We start from the raw sequence: 20,949 nt of genomic DNA on the forward strand, positions 1-20,949 counted from the left end.
CAGCTGAAAAAAAATACCCACTGTAGATTCAACGAAGTGCTGCACACAGGAAGTTCCTCATCGACAACCTTACCCAGGGCTCCTGGAGATCATAAAAGTCATGGATGCCACTCTTGGCAATAGGAGAATTTGTGTATGTGCATGCTTATGATGAACCTACATATACTATATGTAAGGCTTCTGTTGTTGCTGAGTTTAGTCTGGTTGTGCTGTTCTGACAGGTTCACTAGGACCAAGATCTGAATAAAAACACGACTAAGCAGCAATTCAGAAACAGCTTGTTTAAACCTCTAAAAATGAAGGGAAGAGGGCTACTAAATTCTGGTCTGTTTATTGCAAAATCTTCTGTGCAGACAGCTCCTTTACGGATCCCCACTAAAGTCAACATGCTTTTTTGGGCACAAATATCCACTCTCAGAGAGCATTTGGCAGGGCTGGGACCAAAGTATGTACAGTGCGAGGTGGGGCCATCTGTATTAACCAGACCTTTCAATTTAGTGGTTTTATTTGGCACATCTGCTGACAAGCTTTTAATGAGATAATGCTAACAGACTGTCATGAAGGAAAAGCATCATTTTGAACTGGGTGGCAAACAGTTACTTTTTTTAATGTCATGCCAACTTTACTTTTTGGGCCAACTTTTCCTAATCTCATATTAGCAAAAAAAACCTGCTGAGTCATGAGTAACAATTTTGGAGATTACTAGAGAGAAGAACCAAACACTGTCATTGTTCCCCAGACAGATGCTGTGTGCCGACTTAAGCAGGCTAGAAGAAAGAGTCAGAAAAGCACTGTTTGTTCATGTGCTGAAATATTACAACCTACTAATGTAACTTGGGCAACTCTCACCTCTGGAAAAAAAGTCAGGGAAATGACTTTTTTTGGCCATARTGCTTCTTATGGTGCTTAAGTTCTTTGAGGTTTTATGAAAGTTAATTTATTTTCCCACAAAGTATACATGTTAAGTCAAGTCTGGTGAAATTGAGCAACTGATTCTTCCTTCTGTGTTTCCTTTCTGTTTTTCCTCTCCTTTCCACTTAGATTCTGTCTGAACTGTTTTTTTTTGCGGCTGAATTCCAAACAATCCCAGCAAAAATGGAAAAAGAGCAATTCTCCTGTCCCCTTCCAAAAAGGAAAAGAGCCTCTGGTGTCTCAAGCAGACAGCAGGTTTGGTAAAAAAAAATTCTAACCTTTTTCATTGGAAAATGAAGATTCATTTGTATTACTGATAGCATTGCCTGCCTGCTTGCGTGGCTGCTGGACAGCCCAGGCTTCCCCAGCACCCACGGCAGCTGTATCCTGTTTCTGTCCAGCTCTGCAGAGAGAGTGGTCGTTCCAGAAAGTCGCTCCCTGGGGGGGCAGGTTAGCCTATTAGAGGAACAACCTGAAAAAAAACCTGCTGTAAGTCTCCCAAAGCAGAATTTTACATGTGTCCCCCCTTCCGTTCTGAGGGTTTTTTTGTTTTTTGACAGATTGCATGAAAAATCTTGTTATCACTCCCCATGCTGAAATAAAATTTAATGGGAGGGAAATTCCAGCTTGTTGTACAACTCAGGCCATTTAGTGTTTTAGAGACTAAGCAACTTAAAGTGTACTCGGAAGGACCACGCAGCCAGCGCAGTACTGGTGTTAACGAGCTCAGGGCTAGATACGCTCCGCGCTTGGCTATATGCGAAGACCCTAGTCTCACAGAGCTGCGGGCCTAACTTGGCCCATCTGGGGGACAATGGGAGATCGGCCAGGCACAGCGAGGTTAGGCCGGAAACGCCCGCCTCAGCCAAGGCTCAAACACGAAGCAGCCAGGAGAAGCAAGAAACAGGGCCGCCCTGCCCTGCATCGCCACACACCGCCCCACGCCCGCGCCGGCAGCCGCCACGGTCTGCGCCTTTAAGGGGGCGGGGCGCGGGAGCTTCTCCTCGATTGCTCCGGGTGCCATCGATGCTCTCCGGCAGCGGCTGCCTGTGCCTGCCGGACGCGGAGGCACTGCTGGGAGTGGAGCTGCCCCGGGTGCCGGATACAAACGCGGCGGCGGCGGCAGCAGTTGCGGCCGGTGAGTGACAGTCTCTGGCTTCCCGCCTCCCTCTTCCTCCGCTGGGCTCTGTGGAGTCGGTGCTCAGCGGGGCAGCTCCGGCTTCTTCCCCTCCCGGGGCGGAGACCGTTTCCCGGCCGTCGGCCTCCCCCTCGCCTTCCTCCCCTCCCCCGCTTCCCGGCGGGGGGGGGTCGGGCTCGCGCCCGCCGGGCGGGTCTAGTGCGGCGTTCCAAGTTCCGCCCCTGCCGCAGGGACGGAGTTGTCGTTAACGGCCGTTGGGGCCGGGGGGGGGGGGTCGTTTATTTGCTGCCTCCTCGCGCTTTGAGGCCTCCTCTGCCTCCCTCGATGCATCTGCTGGCCCCGCTCTACTCCACCCCGGGGCTCCGCCGGTACCTGCCCGCCCCTGCTTGTCTGCCTGAGGCCAGGGGCAGGGGGAGGATGGCGGCCCCACCGAGCCGCCTGGCGAAGGAGGGAGGGAGATGGTGACTTCCCGGCTTCAGCAGCCCCTGTCCCACCCCCAGCCTGCTGACAGGAGACAGGGAGTCTGCCCTGCGGGCCCGCGGTGTCTTACTCGCAGCTCGGTGTTTGCTGGGGGACGGTGCCTGGGAGAGCTTACACTCGAGCCAGGTGGCGCGCTGTCTCGGCCGTGTAGGCGCTTGTGAGGGAGGCCCTGAAAGCTAGCGGATAGAGGRTAATCCGGAGGGTCTTGCCCTTGTTTCATTCCTGACCCTGGTCTATCGGGAGCACTGTAAGGTGCTTCTGTTCCCACTTGGTTATATGCTGAAGCGAGACTTGTTTAGAACGATCTTAAATCATTATTGCGAGTGTGTTGGCAGGGGGAGTAGAGGAAATAAGCAGGAGAGGGGCAAGGTCTGACTGCTGAAGATCTRGTTATTCGAAGGTCTGATTTCTTAACTCCCCATTCAGTGGTACTGTAAATTTTCAGAAATTACTCACCAAAATAAATGTGCACTTGTGCAAATACAATAAAAAGAAAGTAAGAAAGTTAGAATAAACCAAAATGGCATATAATGATCAAGAGATAATTACTAGCATTGATAACTAACTGGTAGTGATACATCATCTCCACAACTTTATTTTATTTATTTATTTTTTTTGACCTTTCTGCCCAGGTGTAAATTTCTCCCTCACTTGGACTGCATTGCAGTCCAGAAAGGTCCATGAGCTGGTGACCAAGCATTTTCCCTCCCTGTCTCTCCAATATTTTAATTAGGAAGCTGAAAAGGATATATTTTCAAGGGGAGTGGATGTCTGAGCATGGGAACTATCCTATTTCCAAAGGAGAGCTTGTCATTCTGTCCAGCTTCACTGCTTTTCAAAATAGTGGACCGTCTATGTTTGTCAGCTTTTCCCTCTCTCTTATTTTTTCCAGCTTTTTCCATTTCCTGCAGCTTGCTTGCTCTTCGTTGGATTAACAGCTTTTAGCTGTATACTAGAAAGCTTTGAACTGAAAGCCAATGAAGTATTAAGCAATCTTAGCTCTGACAGAGCATCAGATTAAACCTAAACTATGAATATCCACACTTTAAAATTTAGTTTAAAATAGTAATCTCACTCTAACTTCCCTGGCTTTCTGGTTATTCTTAAAATAAGTAAGCATTCTTTTTTTTTTTCTTCAGTTAATGATTTGTGTGTGTTTCAGTACTGTAAACTTCTTGGTTTGGATTTGCTTTTGATAAAGTCATCAAAATAGTTAAAGGGCTTCTTTTTTTTCTGTAAAATGCAGGTAAATAAATTTGTGACTTAGGAAAAAAGGTTTATTTTCTTGCTCACCTGAAAAAGAAAAGCTGTTTGATTCTTGGTGTCTGTCACAACTTGCACTGACCCAGCAAGAAGCAGCAAAAGACATGCCCTGCTGCTGCTTTCTTTCCCATGGATAGCTTAGTTTACAGTTTTTGTGATTTATGCCCACCCTCGGACAATGATGTTTTCACTCAGATAGGATTTTTGTTGTCTTAAAATTCACTTAAAACAGAATGCGATGACTTTCTTTATGCTAGTGTGACTTATCTCAGTGAAAATACCATTAATCTACATTGTAATGGCAAGGGTTTTTTTTTTTTTCTGTATGGGAAATTTAGCCTTTTTAGTATGTGTCAGAGGTGAAACTATTTAATTAAAGCATGTTACCCATCAAACTCGTACTGTCTTTTTTTTTTTTTCTGGTACAATAATGTAGAGTTGTCTTGTTTTCTTGGTTCAATAAATTACACTTTTTCAGAGACTTGATAATTCTTTTAATTTTGTATTTGCTTTATCAGGAATTAGTAGTAAATAGCAGCTTAAGCTAATGGACATTTTTAGAAATCAGTCAAAAACCTCTTTTAAGTTCGAAGTCATTAACTTAAACAACAAGAAATATTAAAGATATTCAACACCTTGTCCTTTGAGCAGTGTTTTTTTTGTATGGAGAAACTCATTCATTTTCAGTACAAGGGGTAATGTTCACAGAATATTTTTGAATCTGTAGCATTCAGATCTTAATATTTTGAGTAGTAGGATTTCTTGTGGTTCTGAAGCAGCATTTTTTTTGCTAACTGTTGAGACTTTTTGAGGCAAAAACAGACAATAAAGATGTAACATGTAATCTACTGATAGTTTGCCTGAGGTCCCATTAGAGAGGATCTGTATCCACTGATAATTAATGCAGTTTATTCTTATGCTACTCCTCCCAGTGAAGCTGGACTAAAGCAGTTAAGTGGGTAGACTAGAAAGACAGAGGGCATGGCCTCTTTTAGTGAGGAAAATTTTGAGATATGTTATGTTAAGCCTTAATTAATCAATTTATTTCAATGCATTTATTCATTTAGTTGTAAATCGAGTAAGTCTTAAGCATTGCACTTGGAACTAAACATCAATTTTGAGTTGCTTTAATTCTGTTCCTTCTGGCCTTTCTCCATGAATGTACTTCATTAAAAATAAAAAATATAAATTGCAATCGGATGGTAACAGAAAGCTGGATGTAAAAGTTGTTCTTAAAAACATGGGTACTGACACCTATTTAAAGAATACATGAAACAATATGCAGTTTTGTATTACAGCACAAAACAGGCCTGTGAAACTCAGATGGATWCTACCTGCACATATTTTGAATGGCTGTATGTCACTATTTAGTTATGCAAACAAAGGTACATTAAAAAAAACTTTCACAGAAGAAATAAGTGGTACTTCATTTCAAAGTGAAGATTTGAAAATAATACTTAGAAGAGTGCAAGTGTAACAGGGAATTTATTTCTACGAGAGCTTTTCAGCAAGAGTGGAAAGTGCTGCTGTACTTAAAAGTAAGCTGGAGGTTCAAAATTTGCTGAAAGAACAGCTAAATTAATATATTTTAGCAGAAGTAAGACATTAGCTCTTCAGCTTTTCTTTAACCTGTCTTAGACTGTGTACTTTCTATAAATCTGTGGTGTGCAACATTGTGTTCCAAGTCGCTTTTCCCAGGGAGAGGTAAAGGGCGCTTGGCAGTGGGGGAGATCTTGTTTGCAAAGGTGCTTGTAGGACAAAGGATGATCAGATAGTGCATACATAGTCCCTTCAGATATGTATTTCATCTTCCTTTTGCACTGTATACAAAGGCAAAGGTCTGTCTTTACAGCTCATAAAGTATCAATTCAGAGATAAAACTGATCTAAAATTGTACCTTAATCTGAAAATTATTTCCTATTGCTTATGTCTCTGTATTTCAATTCAAAAGCAATTGGTCTGCACCTTGTTCTCCCAATGTCAAAATTCTGTGGAGGAGGAGGAAAGGGCAGGAGGGAGAATCTCATTTTTGTGATCTCCTGAGAAAAGGAACCTGAAGCAGATTAAAAATAATAGTAATAATAATTATATAAACATCTGAAAATAAGGATTAATTGTGTGATTGGTATGTTGCAATTTTGAATAGGAAAAATAATCTTAAGTATTTAATGTTTTGAGCAAAACTAAGTTGAAGATCTCTCTCTCCACTGTATTTTGGATATACGGAGAAATTGTTTTTATGTATACTTTTTATATTATTTAGAAAGCTTTTAGTGCTTTTTCTTCAAAAGGAAATTGATCTGTCTAGCCTTTTTTTTTAAAAAGTGTTTACTAATCAGTGCAGACATTATGTTCAGCATTTTCATTAGAAAATGCTCTGATTACACCCGGAGATGGGTGTGAAATCCTGCATTTCCTTTCTATTTATGTTTGTTTTGTTTTTAAGGAAATCAAAAGTTCTGAGACAACAAGCCCTTAATGGGTCTGTTTTTCTGTTGCCCTTAAGGGGACTACAGATTTTCAGTTTAATTCTTAAAGGCAGACCTTAGGCTGTATTAGCCAGTGGAGGAGGTTCTGGCAATACAAAAATCTCTGTGAATCAGATAACAATATGAATTTTGGTTTATTTAGATTTACATTTTTTCTTTCACTTTGTGCAGAAGCCTAAAGAACGTACCCTGTATTTGAAAGTTCCCATAATGCATTGAAAAGTCTTTAGCAGTTATAAATTTAGTGTTATGTTAAGCAAAAGTTCCTTTTTAAACACCCACTTGTGTATTGAGGACAAACAGAATTTTTAAAGATAATCCCCAAAATTCTCAATTAAAAAAGCAATAACCTTAAATTTTGTATTTTAGAATTCTGTGAGTCTTGTAACACTTTCAGTCTCGTTGTGTTTTCAACACATGCACCTTGCTTCTTGTTGGAAAAGTGAACAGAATTTTTTTTGGCAAAAATCTAAGGAGCTACATAGAAAGATGATGTATTTTTGTCATTTTTCCTTTTCATCAGTATGAAAGGCAGTGGAACTTGCATTCCTCACAAGACAGCTTCAGTACTCTGAAAACATGGTAATTCTGTACAGGAGATGGGATTTTAGGTGGATGACTGCAAATGAAGTTTGAGAGTATGCAAGATAGAAACAGTCTGAAATATGTTAGAAAAATACCTGTGCACCCAGGCTGTCGGACAGTGAAATACTTGCATATGTGTTTGATAATATGAATAGAAAAAGATGCTATAGTGTAAGGCTTGAATACTTTCCTGAGCTGAGAAAGAGGTATTTAAGAGAGAACATGAAAAATACAAGTCTCAGTAACACAAGTGCATGTCTCATTCTTCTAAATATTGTTGAAACAAAAGAAGCTGCCAAAAAAATCACACTGCAGAGGTTAAATTTAGTGTTGCAGTCCTACCTACAAGCACAAAAGTTAAAACTCCAACCATGCATACTGTGTAATTACAGTGGTTATATAGTGTCTAATAGTGTTTTTATAAAGAATAATTTGTATAGTTACAGTGCTTAGGAAAAATCTGTGGTGTCTTGTTTTGTTTCTTTTCTGTGGAAAAAAAAAATGCCACCCCATTGGGATTTATTATTATTATTATTTTTTGGTGAACTTCTGGATCTTTCTGAATGCATTTGCATAAGCATATTTGAAAGTTTTTGAGGCTAGAAATGCTGTTCTCTAATTTCTGCCTGTGAATAAGATAGGATAGGGAGGAGGGATGATGAGGGTATTAAAATTCTTTACCATTGTCCTAATAACTAAAAAAAAATACAGAAAGTTATTAATTATTTAGAAGCTCAGAACAGAAGAGAGATGAATGGTTTAAGTGGATGATAGTGAGGGGAATGGCTTCTAGATGAAGCAAACTTTTACTGAATGTCAGAGGTAGAAGTGGGTGTAGGAAAGCATTAGTTTTGTGAGAATTTAGAAATTAATGGAAGATTTATGACTATCTGCAGTATGTTTTTGTGTAAAGTTGAGGGTTTATATATATATATATATATATATATATGTTCATTTTTTAAAGATTTTTCTTCAAAATGCTATTAAATTGTAGTGATGCATCAGCTAATAAATATAAAAGCTCCTAATCAAGTAGGTGACTTAGTTTCCGGAGAGTTACAATGCAATTTATAATCGAAATAGAGGAAATTTTTGGAAGGAACATCTATGTTCAGACTTTCTTTGTTTACATATTCTTCTAAGCTGTTGCTCTTCTCTACCCAACTCAGTGTGACCAGAACAGACCTTCAAAAAACTTAAGTTGGTTTGACTTCAGTCTTGGTAATCAAGAAGGTGCTGTAACATTGAATATGTTAGTTAGTGTTTGATAATCCACTAACTGGTATAAAACGGTATGTAAGTTTAGTTAACCAAGTGGGGAAGTAATTTATTTTCCATATAAAGTTATGAAACTTCTAATCTAACTTTTTGAAAATGTTGTCTTTCATGACATGAAAGTTTGTTTGGAATTTTTTCTTCAGGTTTTCTGCAGCAAAAATATCCTAATCCAAGTTTATAGGGCTAGTATTGACACTTGGATTATTGCAGTATGGATGATCTTGTTGAATAGTTGGCACATGGAGATTGTTATCTAGGTAAATAAATTTTGAGACATGGTGAAAATGTGACTGTTTGGTTCTGGACTGTTCAATTTTGTATCTGTATTAGGTTAAATAGGGGTGTGTGCTGATGAGTTTGATGGAGGAGGTATGTGTGTTGATGGTGGCAGAGTGGAGGGAAGGGGACACTTACTTTAAAGCAGGCTATGCCTAAAATAATTTTATTAAAGTACTTTTACTGGTTACTTCAGCTTTTTCTGTTTGAACAGGTGATACAATCAGCAGATGAAATGATCTTCGGAAAGAAATCACCCCAAACCTACCCCCTTTAAGAGACTCTATTAATCTATACAATAGATTAATCTCCTTTTTAATCTGTTTTTAGAGTTTGCTATTTTTAGTTCTTGCTGGTGAGTCACAAACTCAGTATTACACATAACCTCATTAATTTGATTGAATTTATTTATAGCGTAAGGTACTAATGGACAAAACTTCATTTTACAATGGAACGTTTTTGGAAAAATTCAATATTTGAATGTCATAATCTCACCTGTAGTTAGTTGTTGTTTGTGGGAATCTTTTCCCTCCCCCAAATAAATAATGTATCAAATTTCCTGGATTAAAAATGTCGATATACAAGTCAATGGTGTGCGTCATATCTGATATGATGCTGTCATTTAATATGTACAATGAAATGGATTTATGCTAATCTCTTTTTATTTTTGACGTGTGATAGATAGAAGGTTAATTGATGTTAAATGGGCTTTGTTAGCCCTTCATCAGCTACTAAACTAGTACAGGAGGAGTGCAAATCATTACTACAGAAGGCCAAGACCAGTATGTTTTCTTAGTGAGGTTTATAGGTCTTTTTGTTATCCCTCCCCTCTTTTCCTCCTTCCCAACCACACAAAACATAGCCAGCTGTAATGATAGGAGGAGAGAACAAGCAGCTTTTCTCCAGGTGCGTGCACACACACACGCACACACACACGCGCGTGCATGCGTCCCCCCTGCCCCCCTTTTTCCTCTTCATACCTCAGCAGAGTGACAGCTTCTAGATGTTGCGTGCGAGTGAGTTCAGCTGGTGCTGTGTGGTCTGGGTGTGTGGTCTCCAGCTCAACCGAGAGGCTGCTAACAGGGTGGATGAGAGAGAGCAACACTGTTTACTTAAATTTATTTCGGATGCCGGAACTGTGCCCAGAGTTTCTCCTGAGCTTGATTCCACAGTTAGCGGTGTCAATCCCTCACAGCTGCAGTGCAGTCTGAAATATGCACTGAACTCCTCTACCAAGTGCTTTCACAGCATCTGCTTCGGGTCCAGCCTTTTAATCCCTTGTGACTCAGAAATGTTAATGATATTGCTGAGTGCTGTGATTATTTTGCTTTCACTATGTCAAGATATATGGCCATGAAGATGTCCTGCTTTACTTAATCCAGCAAGGTACATCTAAGATATTGATGAAATATGCAAGTATAGCCATTGTGAAAACAAAACTTACTCCTTGTCTACCCTAAAATGAAAATCTCTAGTGTAGGTTTCATGGCTGATTGGAATATTCAGTGGCCCTTTTAAACAGAGAAGGGCATCATGTCATTTAATACTCAGTCTTCCCCCTCTGTAGTTTGCCCCCTTCATCTCAAAACTTGTACACCTTCCCAATTTGAAATTGATTTTGGCGTGTAACATTGTTCTGTAGGTTAACATGTTTGACAGTGTTAATATTGGCTTGAATCAACATGCTGGATATGACAGACTAAGACAAATGAGGCTTTGTTTTTTCTGTGCAACAGTGAAATTACTGCCTTTTTTGTGTTTGTTCATCTTTTCATTATAAGTAGCTTAGTGATGTTTTGAAGAGTGTTGTTTTTCTCTAAATGTAAGATTCGTGACCATTTCTTGTTTAAATTGACAAGTCTTCTTTTATTATTTAAATAAACATGTATAGTTTCTTAATATCACTTGGAATTTCAGCATTGTTTAGCTTATTCACTTCCCAGTCTTTTCTGGCAGGCTTGCAGGAATGGACTTTGTATTATTAATGCAGTGTTGAAGGCTGTGAAAATTCTAGGGCACTGAAGATCTCCAGAGGGGTTAATAAATGTCAGTTATTTTCACAGTGCTGCTTTTTGGATACTTTTAAATCTTAGTTTATGTAGATTGTCTGTCTGAATTTATATTGTTGGGAAGATGAAGCACAGAAAAGATGCAATAGTGTTTTTCATCATTTTTGTAATGGTTTTGAATACAAACATGTAGGAAATTTTTTGCTTTGTCGTCCTTCTCAGGGTCATTTGCCATGTTGCTTCATTGACACTGTTGTAGTGTGTTGTACTCAGGGGACTCTTTGCATTTTCTAGTGAACACAAATTATTGGATTTATTTAGCAGAAGCACAAGTTTGTATAGTTTAAGGTGAAAAGGCCATCATCTAGGTTCTGGAATATGATTATTTATTATTTGTTTAAAAAAGAGTGTTTCATAAATCTGTTCATTCAGAGAACATTTAATGTTCTGATGTTGGTATGATAAGGTTATCTAATGTACTGGTTTCTGGTTTGTTTGCTCTTTAAAGGAAATGACAACATCTGAGGCATATTGAGATTTGAACATGGAGGATGCTTTGGTAGTTCCAGTTATACCTGCATCATTATTTTGAAAATCATATGTTCTGTCATATATATCATATATGACTGATAACAAAAAATTCTTTGGTACCTGAAGACTTTCATTCTATGTGTATGTTCTTTTTAGATTGCTTATAGCTTAGATTTTCTCAGAAATGACAAATAGGCTTTTTCTTCACTTCCTTCTTCACAATTTACAATTCCCTCTGCCAGATGACTGCGGCACTTTTGTTGACCTTGGTTCTCTCTTCTCTGAATAAATCTTTTAAGTTCAGTGCCTGTGACAAAGTACCGCTGAAAACTAACTTAACTCAGTTTTCAGTCATTGCAACCAACTTACTTTCGTCTTTTAGAAGTTAGGAACTCCTTTTTAAAGCATCTCGACTGCTAATTTTTTCATTGATGAAACTTGTGAGATGCATCTGGTTGTTAATTCTCTTCCAAAGTTCATAATGTTTGTAGTTTTACTTTGTGATATGAAATTACTGGCCAATGTAGTATCCCTAAACCCTGAACTGTTATTCTTTACTTACTTCATATTTTGCTATTTCTTCCAGAGTAGTAAGCAGTACTCTGCTTTACAGAACTGATGTAGTAGGCAGTGGTGATTTCCTTTGTGTTTCCTCTCTACTAGTCATTGAAAGTTGAATGTGAAACCTATTTAAAAATTCTCAATTTAAACCAACTGAAGGCTTACAAAAGTCAGAAGAGCAGCTTGACTAGTATTTTTCCTTATGTTGGGCCTTATTTCATTTCTTCATTGCTTTTTCTTGAAGTGGCTTTTCTTAGGATAAAGAGTGAAGATAGGCCCTCTTTTACAACCTTGTAATGTTCAGAACTGTCTGTGTGACTTTTTGGAACCAAACCTTTGTGATTGGGCAGTTTATTTGAGAAGGTCATGTAAAGGCAAGGATTATGTTTATTAAAGACATTTTTCAAGATGACTTTGTCGTAGGTGGTCTTCACGGAGGTTTTCTAACTCCTTGCGCTTCATAACAAGAATTGTGGCAGAATAATAGAATAATATGGGCAAGATCATGGGAGCAAACAGATGTCATTCATGTTAAACTATTGAGGAGACACTGTGAGGAAATGAAGTTTAAAAAAAAAGGGGGGGTGAAGAAAGAAAGAGGCCTCTGTTAGTGGAAAGGAAGATTGTCTATTGCGAAAGAGTAGAGTCTTCTGAACACTTCTTCACTAAGCCTATCTCCTCAGAAAAAATGTCTTGTGTAGAAAGACTGTCTTTATGCAACTTCCCCTACACAATATAAAAACCAGTCTTCAGTAAGAAGAATTTAAGGGAAAAAAAAGTGTAAAATATGTATATTATGTATATGTATAAAAGAATATATATAAATATGTATAAAAGAATAGTAACTGCTGCTGGGAGGAAGCCTTCCTGGATGCTTACCATAATACATATTCTCCAGGACACTGTGTTTTTCAGGGTTTTAAAATTTGGGGTACTTGCAGAGAGGGAGAARAAGTTGAAGCTCTGAAGACAACATAGGCAGAAAATATTTTCCACTGTCTGGCAGCATAGTTTGGGGAATACTTCCTAAAAAGACTTTTTTCTTTCTTTCAAATTGCATTTATAAAGCTGATGAATAATGAACTGTGTGTAACAGGTTTTCAGTTTAGGGCAGTGTATAGAATTGCGACTAGAGTTCATAATTAGACTAGTTAGTATATTTTTTCATAATCGTAAATAATTGTTTTTTTAGAAACTTGATTTTGGGTCATAGTAATATGCTAGTTTATCTTCTTCTCTTTGCAGTACTTAAGGTTAGCAGCAAAATAAAATTGGTTAAGAAATGCTTGTCTGTGATACAAGTGGATGGTCTCAATGTAACTTGTAGTGGGTGTATTTTCCATGTGAGATATTCAAACCACACTCAGCAATCTGCACATACAGGATCTGCTTCCAAATAGGCAGTTCAGTCATTATGACTATTGACATATTTGTCAAAGAGAAGAAGGAGCGGAGATACTTTTTTTTTTTTTTTTTCAATAGCAATCAGTTTCTTTCAGCATTCCAGTCATCTATAATAACAGAGCATCTCAGTGCCATAATGCTTTTGTAATGTGTTGAGATTTACTGTGGTCTCCTCATTCCAGTGAAAAGCAATTCTGCAATAAGTATGGGAATACTTCAAAAGAAATATTAGACTTGAGGAGGCTCAACATTTTTATTGAGTTTATTCAGCTCATCATGAAGAACAATCCAGTGCCCATTTCTCAAATCCAGTAAAATATGTTGTAATATTACTTCTGAGTTTTACTATTAATTCAAACCAATTACCTGTATGCCTAGGTATTTTAAAAGAAACAATATTTGCTATGCAAGGGAATCATCACATTGGGGGAGGGAGAGGGGGGAGGAGAGGGAGAAAACCAAATAACACCAAAATAGCTTCTATTTTACTACTTTTCCTCAAGAGTTCTTCCCCTCCATATTATTGATGAATTCCTGAAGTTTACTTTTTTCATCTGTGTTACTGATTAATATTCTATATAAATCTCTGTTAAAACATTGCTCAAAAGTAAGATGCTGTTGAACACCACTTTTGCAACATTTGCTGCTTCCTGCAGAGTGGCTACGTGTGGATATGGGGATGTAACTCCACTGGTTCTCTACAGCTGTTGCGCATCTTCAAGCTCTGCTGAGGATATGTGAGGAAAGCTGCAAAGACTATGTAGTTAAGACTGTGAGGGATACATGTGATTTATCCTTCTTTTCCTTGGCAAATTACGCAACTGATGATTCTTTTCTACTGATCTTTGCACATGATTACAGAGGAAACCTCGAATTCTGGAAGGTCTGAACTTCTGTGTGTATGCACCTTGTAATTGTATAGGAATAAACAAGACTTTCCCTGAGTTTCTGATTGCTCCAGGCAGCATTAGGTTTAGAAAGGGAGTTGGGAAGTTTGTTTGTATCGAGCTGCCCATGTTTTCGTCAGACGAGGTAATGTAGCAAAGGAAGCCGTATAAATCCTGTACAGGGCAGATGAGCTAGGCAAGCCTTGTGGTTCTGGGACTGAGAATCTTGAGCGAAGACTGGCTCCCTAGGTTTTGCCTAAAGAGAGGAAGCAGAGCAATAGGAGTTCAGGTTGTCTGTCTGAACAAGCAGACTGGAGTAAGAAACAGGAGATAAGGGAAAGGAATTATCAAGGTGTCAGGATTTGAAGAGAAAATTGGAAAATATTAGAAAACAAAACAACCCCCCTTGATCTTATGGATGAGAAGTCAGAAGGAAAATCTGGCAGGGTAGGGGCAGGAAAGAGTTCGGCTGCAAAACTAGGACTTGGTCTCAGATTTGAAATGAGGCAGAGAAGCACTGTCTCTGTGCGAGGAGGAAAACAATGCTGGGAAAGCAATAGAAGTAGGGCATAAGGAAGCAGGAGACAGGGAACTGCCTGGCAGAGCACAACCTTCTCTGCTGTATCTGGATACTACTGCCAGCTCATGTCTTCGTAACCTGCTGGTATTGTCCTCCTCTCCTTCAGTGGTGTTCTGCAAGGTTACAGATTACATCTGTTGATTACTCCTCCAGCTCTGTTAGATATGAAAAGTTCCAGCATTTTACATACTGACTTAAAAGTTGTATGATACTATATTGTGGAATACTTTTTTTTCAGCATTTTGTTTGTGAAAACCTGGGAAATTAATATGATACTGAAAACATAATATACTTCATAATGTTGTGAAGTCAAAGGGTTTGGTAGTTTAAAAACAAAAAACAAAAAACACTGAGATCCAAACACACATCATGAGTATTATCATAGGCTCTTACCAGATTTCCTTTGTGTACTGGGTATTGCTCACATACTACAACTTTTCCAGTTTCTACTGGTTCAGCAGGAATTCACATCTCTTATTAATGGCACACTTTTCAAAGATAATCTCAAAAATTTCTCTGAAGAAATTAATAGTTCTGTGGTGTTCATAGTATCTGAATGCCTCCTCTGTATTAATGGATTTGTCTTCAAAATACCTTTTGAGATGTGTAGTAGCATTCCTATTTTAAAAATGAAACTGAAAAACAGACTGTTAAGATTGACTGTGTTTATGTATCTGAGATCATTATTTAGGACTGGAGTGTTTTAGAGCATTGTATAGCACTTCCTATGTTCAGAGTACATTTCCCACTGACTTTAGCTGTGGCTGTGAGCTCTCAGCTCCTCTGATCTGAAGTTGGACACCCAGAAACTGAGAAGAAAAAATTGTTACTGGAGCATTTTATCATAAGCAACCCACTATGCATCTGTGGTATAGACAGAGATAGAATCCTGTTCAGGGACAATCCTGTTCGGGGGGACGGTGTGGAGATTTTCCTTCTTATTCCTGCCTTTCCCATTTCCACCTTCATTTTCAGTGTGCCTTCTAACTTCAGAAGATGAATCAAGAGTCCTGTTGGTAACAGCCTCTTTCATCCTCACAGCAGGTCTATAGTACACTGAAAAAGGTGAAGAGGTTCTGTAGAAGCATAGTGTTTGATTCTACAACTGCTGTATTCTAGATATGCAGAAGAGGCTGAAACAAAGATAACTTGCTCTCTTAATTCTGGCATTTCCTAATGCAAGTGCTTCGAAACTGTGATTTTACTGTAGCATTTTGTTAGGGATACTTTACAGAGTTTCGTGGACTTGGTTATTTGCAGGTAGAAATAGAAAATATACCTTGATCCACAGGTAAAAAAATAAAATATGTTAGAGGTAGCTATGGTGCTTGGCTTATATTCCACATGTTTTGGACCAACTTTTAAAATTGTATACACTGAAGTGTTCTATTTATGCATTTCTGATTTTTGAATACTAAACTCTTCCATCATACTTTGGGGGGGGGGGTTTAGGGTTAAGAAACATTTTTTTTCCATAGGTTATGTTTGATTATTACCTTTTCATGGCAGATAAATTCCTATCAGAAACTGTTTGTAGATCACTTTGCACGGTTCCGCATGAGATTTTTACTTAGAGTTCTAAAGTTGCTGTTGTGTCTCAGTAGAAGAATTCAGCCGTGGAATTACCATGCAAGTCCTTGAAAGAAATTTTATTTTGTGTCTGTCTTATGATTTCTGTAGTACCTGTGTCCCTATGGGCAGGCTCTATGTGCTAGAAGTATTATAAATGTGGAGAAGCTGGTGGGAGCTAATGTGCTTCAGGCTGTACTCCTCTGCTTCATCTGCTTGCAGAGCTGTACAAAGGAGACTGCTAATACGCAGCTGGAATTCATGATCAATTGCATAGTGAATTGAATGTAGGGCAGTGGGACGTGGGTACCATATTGGTGTTTCTATTGTAGAGATAAACTGTTTTGAATTGCCTTCTAGCTTCATATGCAAAAGGGAACTCTTGGAAATGCTTCTCTAGTAACTTTGTGTACATTTATGTTGACCTGTTGGGATATTATTTGTTTTATTAATATTCTTTGTTAGTGTAGTGTCTCTAAGTAATGTTTTACTTTTTTCAGCTTATATAAACATAATGATGCTTTATACAAACTAGTGCTGGGGACTCCCTCACTTGAGAATGTGTGTGCCAGTCAGTCCCCTTTTGATGTGGAGATAGTCCAAATGTGTAATCAGTCTCAGCTTAGCAATTCTAAATTTTCTAAGCAATACAATAGTAACTTTCTAATAGAGGACTGAATAACAGGCCCATTTGAGTTCTGATATCAGTTATTTGGAATATGTATATTGTTTCCTTAAGGATTGTGAAAGTTTAGGATTTTTTTTTAATTTTACAGGTCAGAATTAGAGATGTATATATTTTTAAAAAAAATAAGTGGAAAAAAAGGTGTAGTTATTGTTTGGTGAATATGTGGGAAAAAGAGCTTTGAGAGTATTGCTTCATATTTACATTCATGTTTTTGCTTTATCATTTTATAAGAGCAGCTTAACATTTTTTATAATTTTTACATAATATATTTATTGTTTTAAATGATTGTATTTGTTTCTTGCTGAACAGGTGAACTAACGATAACTGAAGAAAGACATCATGTCTCGAGCACGGCAGCCCCCGCTTGTAACTGGCATCTCTCCCAATGAGGGCATCTCATGGACAAAAGTGACAATTAGAGGAGAAAACTTGGGAACTGGGCCTACAGACCTCATAGGTAAGTTGGAGAGAGGAGAAAAAAAAAGTGTCTGCTTCTTTTGAGATTGTAGAATGTAACCTTTGGGATGTGGTTACAGTTGTATTTTCTTTGCAAGTAACATTGTAAAATCTATGTTTCATGGTTTGAGAAATGCCCTTTTTCACAAATATGCACTTGAATCCATAAATTCAAGAATGGTCTCCAAARCATAACAAATTAGAATGGCCATACTCTGTTAGATGGACTTGTCTGACTCAACATCCTGTACTGAACACTAGCTAAGAACAAATGCCTATGTGAGCATACAAGAAGTAGATGTAGTGATATGCTCCTTCATTATATTTTCAGGCATTGAGAATTTGCAGCTTGGCAGCTTTCCAGTCAGAAGTGTTTTCAGTGTATTGAGAAAGTCTCAGAGCATTACTATTACTTGAATTAGTGTAAAATTCAAGCAGCGTATCTGCAACAGTCTAGGATAAGAAGAGTAGCAAAATTTAGCTACAAATTGTGTGAAGAATGGTCTCCTCACTGTGTGATTTTTAACTGGGTAACTTAATTTCAATCGTCATAGTTCTTGCATTGGAAGAGGGAACAAGCAGTTCTCCCCTATTTATCAATGATTCTCATGTCCTTTTAGATCTTGTTCATCACTGCTCTCAGTTGCCTCTTTTCCAGGCTGAAGAATCCCAGTTTACTTTTTTTTTTTGTGTGTGTGTATTCTGTATGCATCTTCGGGGGGGGGGGGCACAGTTGTTTGTTCATTGAATTTCAGCTGCTATTTTGTAGCACCTACACTAGTGCAGAACAGATCTAATGAGACCGAGTGCAGGGAGTTTTTTCCAGCTTTATTGTCTTAACTATCCTGAAAAGATTAATAGCATCAAGCTTTGTAACCTCTTTATTCACCCTCATTTCTAATCATTTATGAATATACTGAATGGCAGAACTCCCAGCACATGCCCTGTGGAAACTTTCCTGCATGAAAACACACCATTTACTCTACCTCTTTTTCCTATCTTTTAAGCAGTTATTTATCTATTTGAGGATCATATTCAATAGCTGCTCAATTTTCTTAAGCCGTTCAAGAAGGACTTTGCAAAACCTTTTGAAATCCAAGTTAACTATAACAACTGGAATTTCCCATATACCTTTTGTAAGTTAAGCATATGTGTACTCATGTTAGAGACAATTTGTCTAATCTGTTGTGGAGTCATGACTCCTCTGGAGAGTCTACTGGAATTTTGTTTGGCTTTGCTAGAAACAACATTTCACCTCATGACTGTAAACCAAGATTCCCAAATTCCATTCTTAGCCACCACAATGAACTTTATGGCCGAGGACAAGCCACTGTAATTTTTTCCTTTCATTTCAGTTTGCTGCATCTAGAAAGAGGAAATAATATTTTCCTCATCTGCTAGATAAGGCTGCTGTAGACTAATTGACCGTTATTTAGAAATATTTGAAAATCTGATGATGTTACAGGTAAGTATATTTCTAAGTATCTGAATGTTTGATGTGCCTTAATATCTTCATTAGTTCATTGATACGATCCTTCTAGAAGTGGTCAAGTAGGTTCTTGGAAGGAAGATATCTCCTGAACTGTGTCTCGGTGTTACAGCTGGTTGACAACTAATATTTTTTCTCATTATTTTTTTTTCAGAGTAAATCTTACACACATGGCTGCTAATAATCTAGTATTTTGAGGTAAACATAAATAAATATGAATACAAATGCATAGCCTTTTTTTTTTTTCCTGAGCTCACTGAGTTCTTGGCTTTTTCTAGGAAGTGAGTAAGGCCTCAGACATGTAAAGATTTCTTTTCTTGGTTAAATTAGGCATGTAAATAACCCCTGTGCCTTGAATGGAAATACTTGCAAAAGTGACTCTTTGCAGGCATGAGACTTGAGCAAGTTTGAGCAAGGGTTCTATAAAGTTTATAATCTGCTATTGAGATGCATTAGAGTAAAATGAAAAGCAAAAAGAGTATTTCTTGTATAAACAGAATATCATATAATAGAAGAATGTACCTTTTCATTTCATCTTGTTAAGAGAGTCGTCTTGTAATCTATGTGTGCCTTTGAAACTAAATAAATTATTTTTATTTGTAACTATAGCTTGTGGTACAAAAAGGCAAATCCAGGAGATACATGCAAAACCTATGCTTTCAACGTTTATTTTGTATTTTAAGGCACCTGCAGCTCTATTTTTTAGATGTTGTAAAATTGTCAATATATAAGCTTGACAAAAATTGTGAAGTTTCATGAGAATGTCTTGTGCCTATTCATTGAAATAGACAGGGGACTAAACCCTCCAAAATACCCTTTAAAAACTAGACCTCCAGTATGGCATTTTCAAAGATCTTTATGCTAAACAACAGATTAAAATAAATCTTTATTTAAAGAAAAATTTTCTCATTTTGTGAGGAAAAAAATATTGTATTGTCAGAGGATCTTTCCCAACATGCCTTTATTTGTTTCAAAAATTGGCCTGTGCCATTACCATAAGTAGTGAGGTATGTAAAATGTTCATGGARACTTTGTTTCTTTTGTATTTTTAAGATACACAGGAAGGCTGTTTCCCTTCATTTAAGAAGTGTCAAATCTTATGAACTTGTTCTCTTGAGAGCTTTAGGAACCTTCTAATAAATAAAAAATGACTGATACAAGGTTCTTTAAAATGGTTGTTCAGTAACTTCTTTCCTACCAAATTGCTTAAGCTCAAATCTTGGATTTTAAAATATAACTTGATTTAAGCATGAATTCAGACTTCTCAAATTCTAGAGTGAAAATCTGTTTTTATGAATGGTTCAGACAATCTCCTTCTTCAGTTAGTCTCGAAAATTTCTACTGCAATCTTTTTTTCCTTCAGAGAACTTGGTAGCAGAAAACCGAGAGAGACTTGATACTGAAGTCTAAGGTTAAAACCCATGCATCATAAATGCATGTTCTTCCCCCACCCCCAGATAAATAAAAACTCTTGTTTTGGTTAAAGTGTTGCAAAGAAACAACAACCAAAAAAATGCCAACCGAGTATTCTTGATATAAAACTTTTTTTTTTTTTTGTCCCTTCTTTTTCTTGAGGTGTCTTTTAAGAAACCTACCTACTGCCCTTGCTCATGTAAAATTCCCTTCAGTTATAATGAGATTCATGGCCTTTTGTTTTTTTCTTTTGTTTTCATTTTCAAAATAGGTTTTGGCAGGGAATGAGGCATTATGATGTCTAACAAAACCATGAAAACTGCCAGATTTGTCTGCTGTGTAATGTCAGAGATTTAAATTATGAGGAAAAAGTAACTGTGAAGCTCTGGTACTGAGCCACATATGCTGACCCTTTTCGGTCTCAAAGTGTTTGTTAAATTGGTCAGAGCTTTCTAGAAACTGAAAAGTCAAGCCAATGGAGGAAGAACTGTTGTACCTGCCTAACTTATATTCCAGTACAGCCAACACACTAGTATGGCCTTGTTGTTTCAGATAATATGCCTTATGTTTCTACGTAATGGTGAGAGCGCCTAATTTAACCTAAATTAAGAACCTAATGAAGTTCTACAAATCAAGTCTGTTAGGGACTATTCTCTATTAGTAGTTTAGAAATTAGAATCTTGCTAATTCTTTAGGATAACAAAACTGAAATTAGGAATGTGAGAACTGCCCTTCTAGATCTGCCCATCTATTCCAGCACCCAGAGTCCTGATCTGACCATGATGTAGAAGATGTGTGAAGACCCAGCAAGCCTCATACCTCATATTAAGGTGTATCTTGACTCTAAATGTGAAGAGGTATTCTTAAGCTTGACATAGGTTAATATGCCATAGTCTTGTTCTATGAGAGAGCTTCCTGGCTAAAATATGTTTTATTTTTGT

The 20,949-nt window shown here is 37.8% G+C and overlaps 1 protein-coding gene across 9 annotated transcripts in view; it reads left to right on the forward strand.

Moving 5' to 3' along the window:
• Nucleotides 1–1,958: 1,958 nt before the first annotated feature.
• EXOC2 (exocyst complex component 2) overlaps nt 1,959–20,949 on the forward strand; it is a 144,628-nt gene continuing 125,637 nt past the window's right edge. For 4 of the 9 annotated variants that reach the window (XM_026069868.1, XM_026069866.1, XM_026069869.1 and 1 more), the window contains exons 1-2: nt 1,959–2,050; nt 16,960–17,107. In XM_026069868.1, coding sequence (XP_025925653.1) covers nt 16,990–17,107 — 118 coding nt within the window. In that variant the 5' untranslated portion in view covers nt 1,959–2,050; nt 16,960–16,989. Of the gene's footprint in view, nt 2,051–16,959; nt 17,108–18,461; nt 18,572–18,749; nt 18,794–20,765; nt 20,866–20,949 lie in introns of those variants that run through there. The other 5 variants (XM_026069870.1, XM_026069871.1, XM_026069875.1 and 2 more) reach the window with 5 other exon arrangements.

This window comes from Apteryx rowi, unplaced genomic scaffold (genome assembly GCF_003343035.1).
Source record: "Apteryx rowi isolate R43461 unplaced genomic scaffold, aptRow1 scaffold_3, whole genome shotgun sequence".
Taxonomy (NCBI): Eukaryota; Metazoa; Chordata; class Aves; order Apterygiformes; family Apterygidae; genus Apteryx; species Apteryx rowi.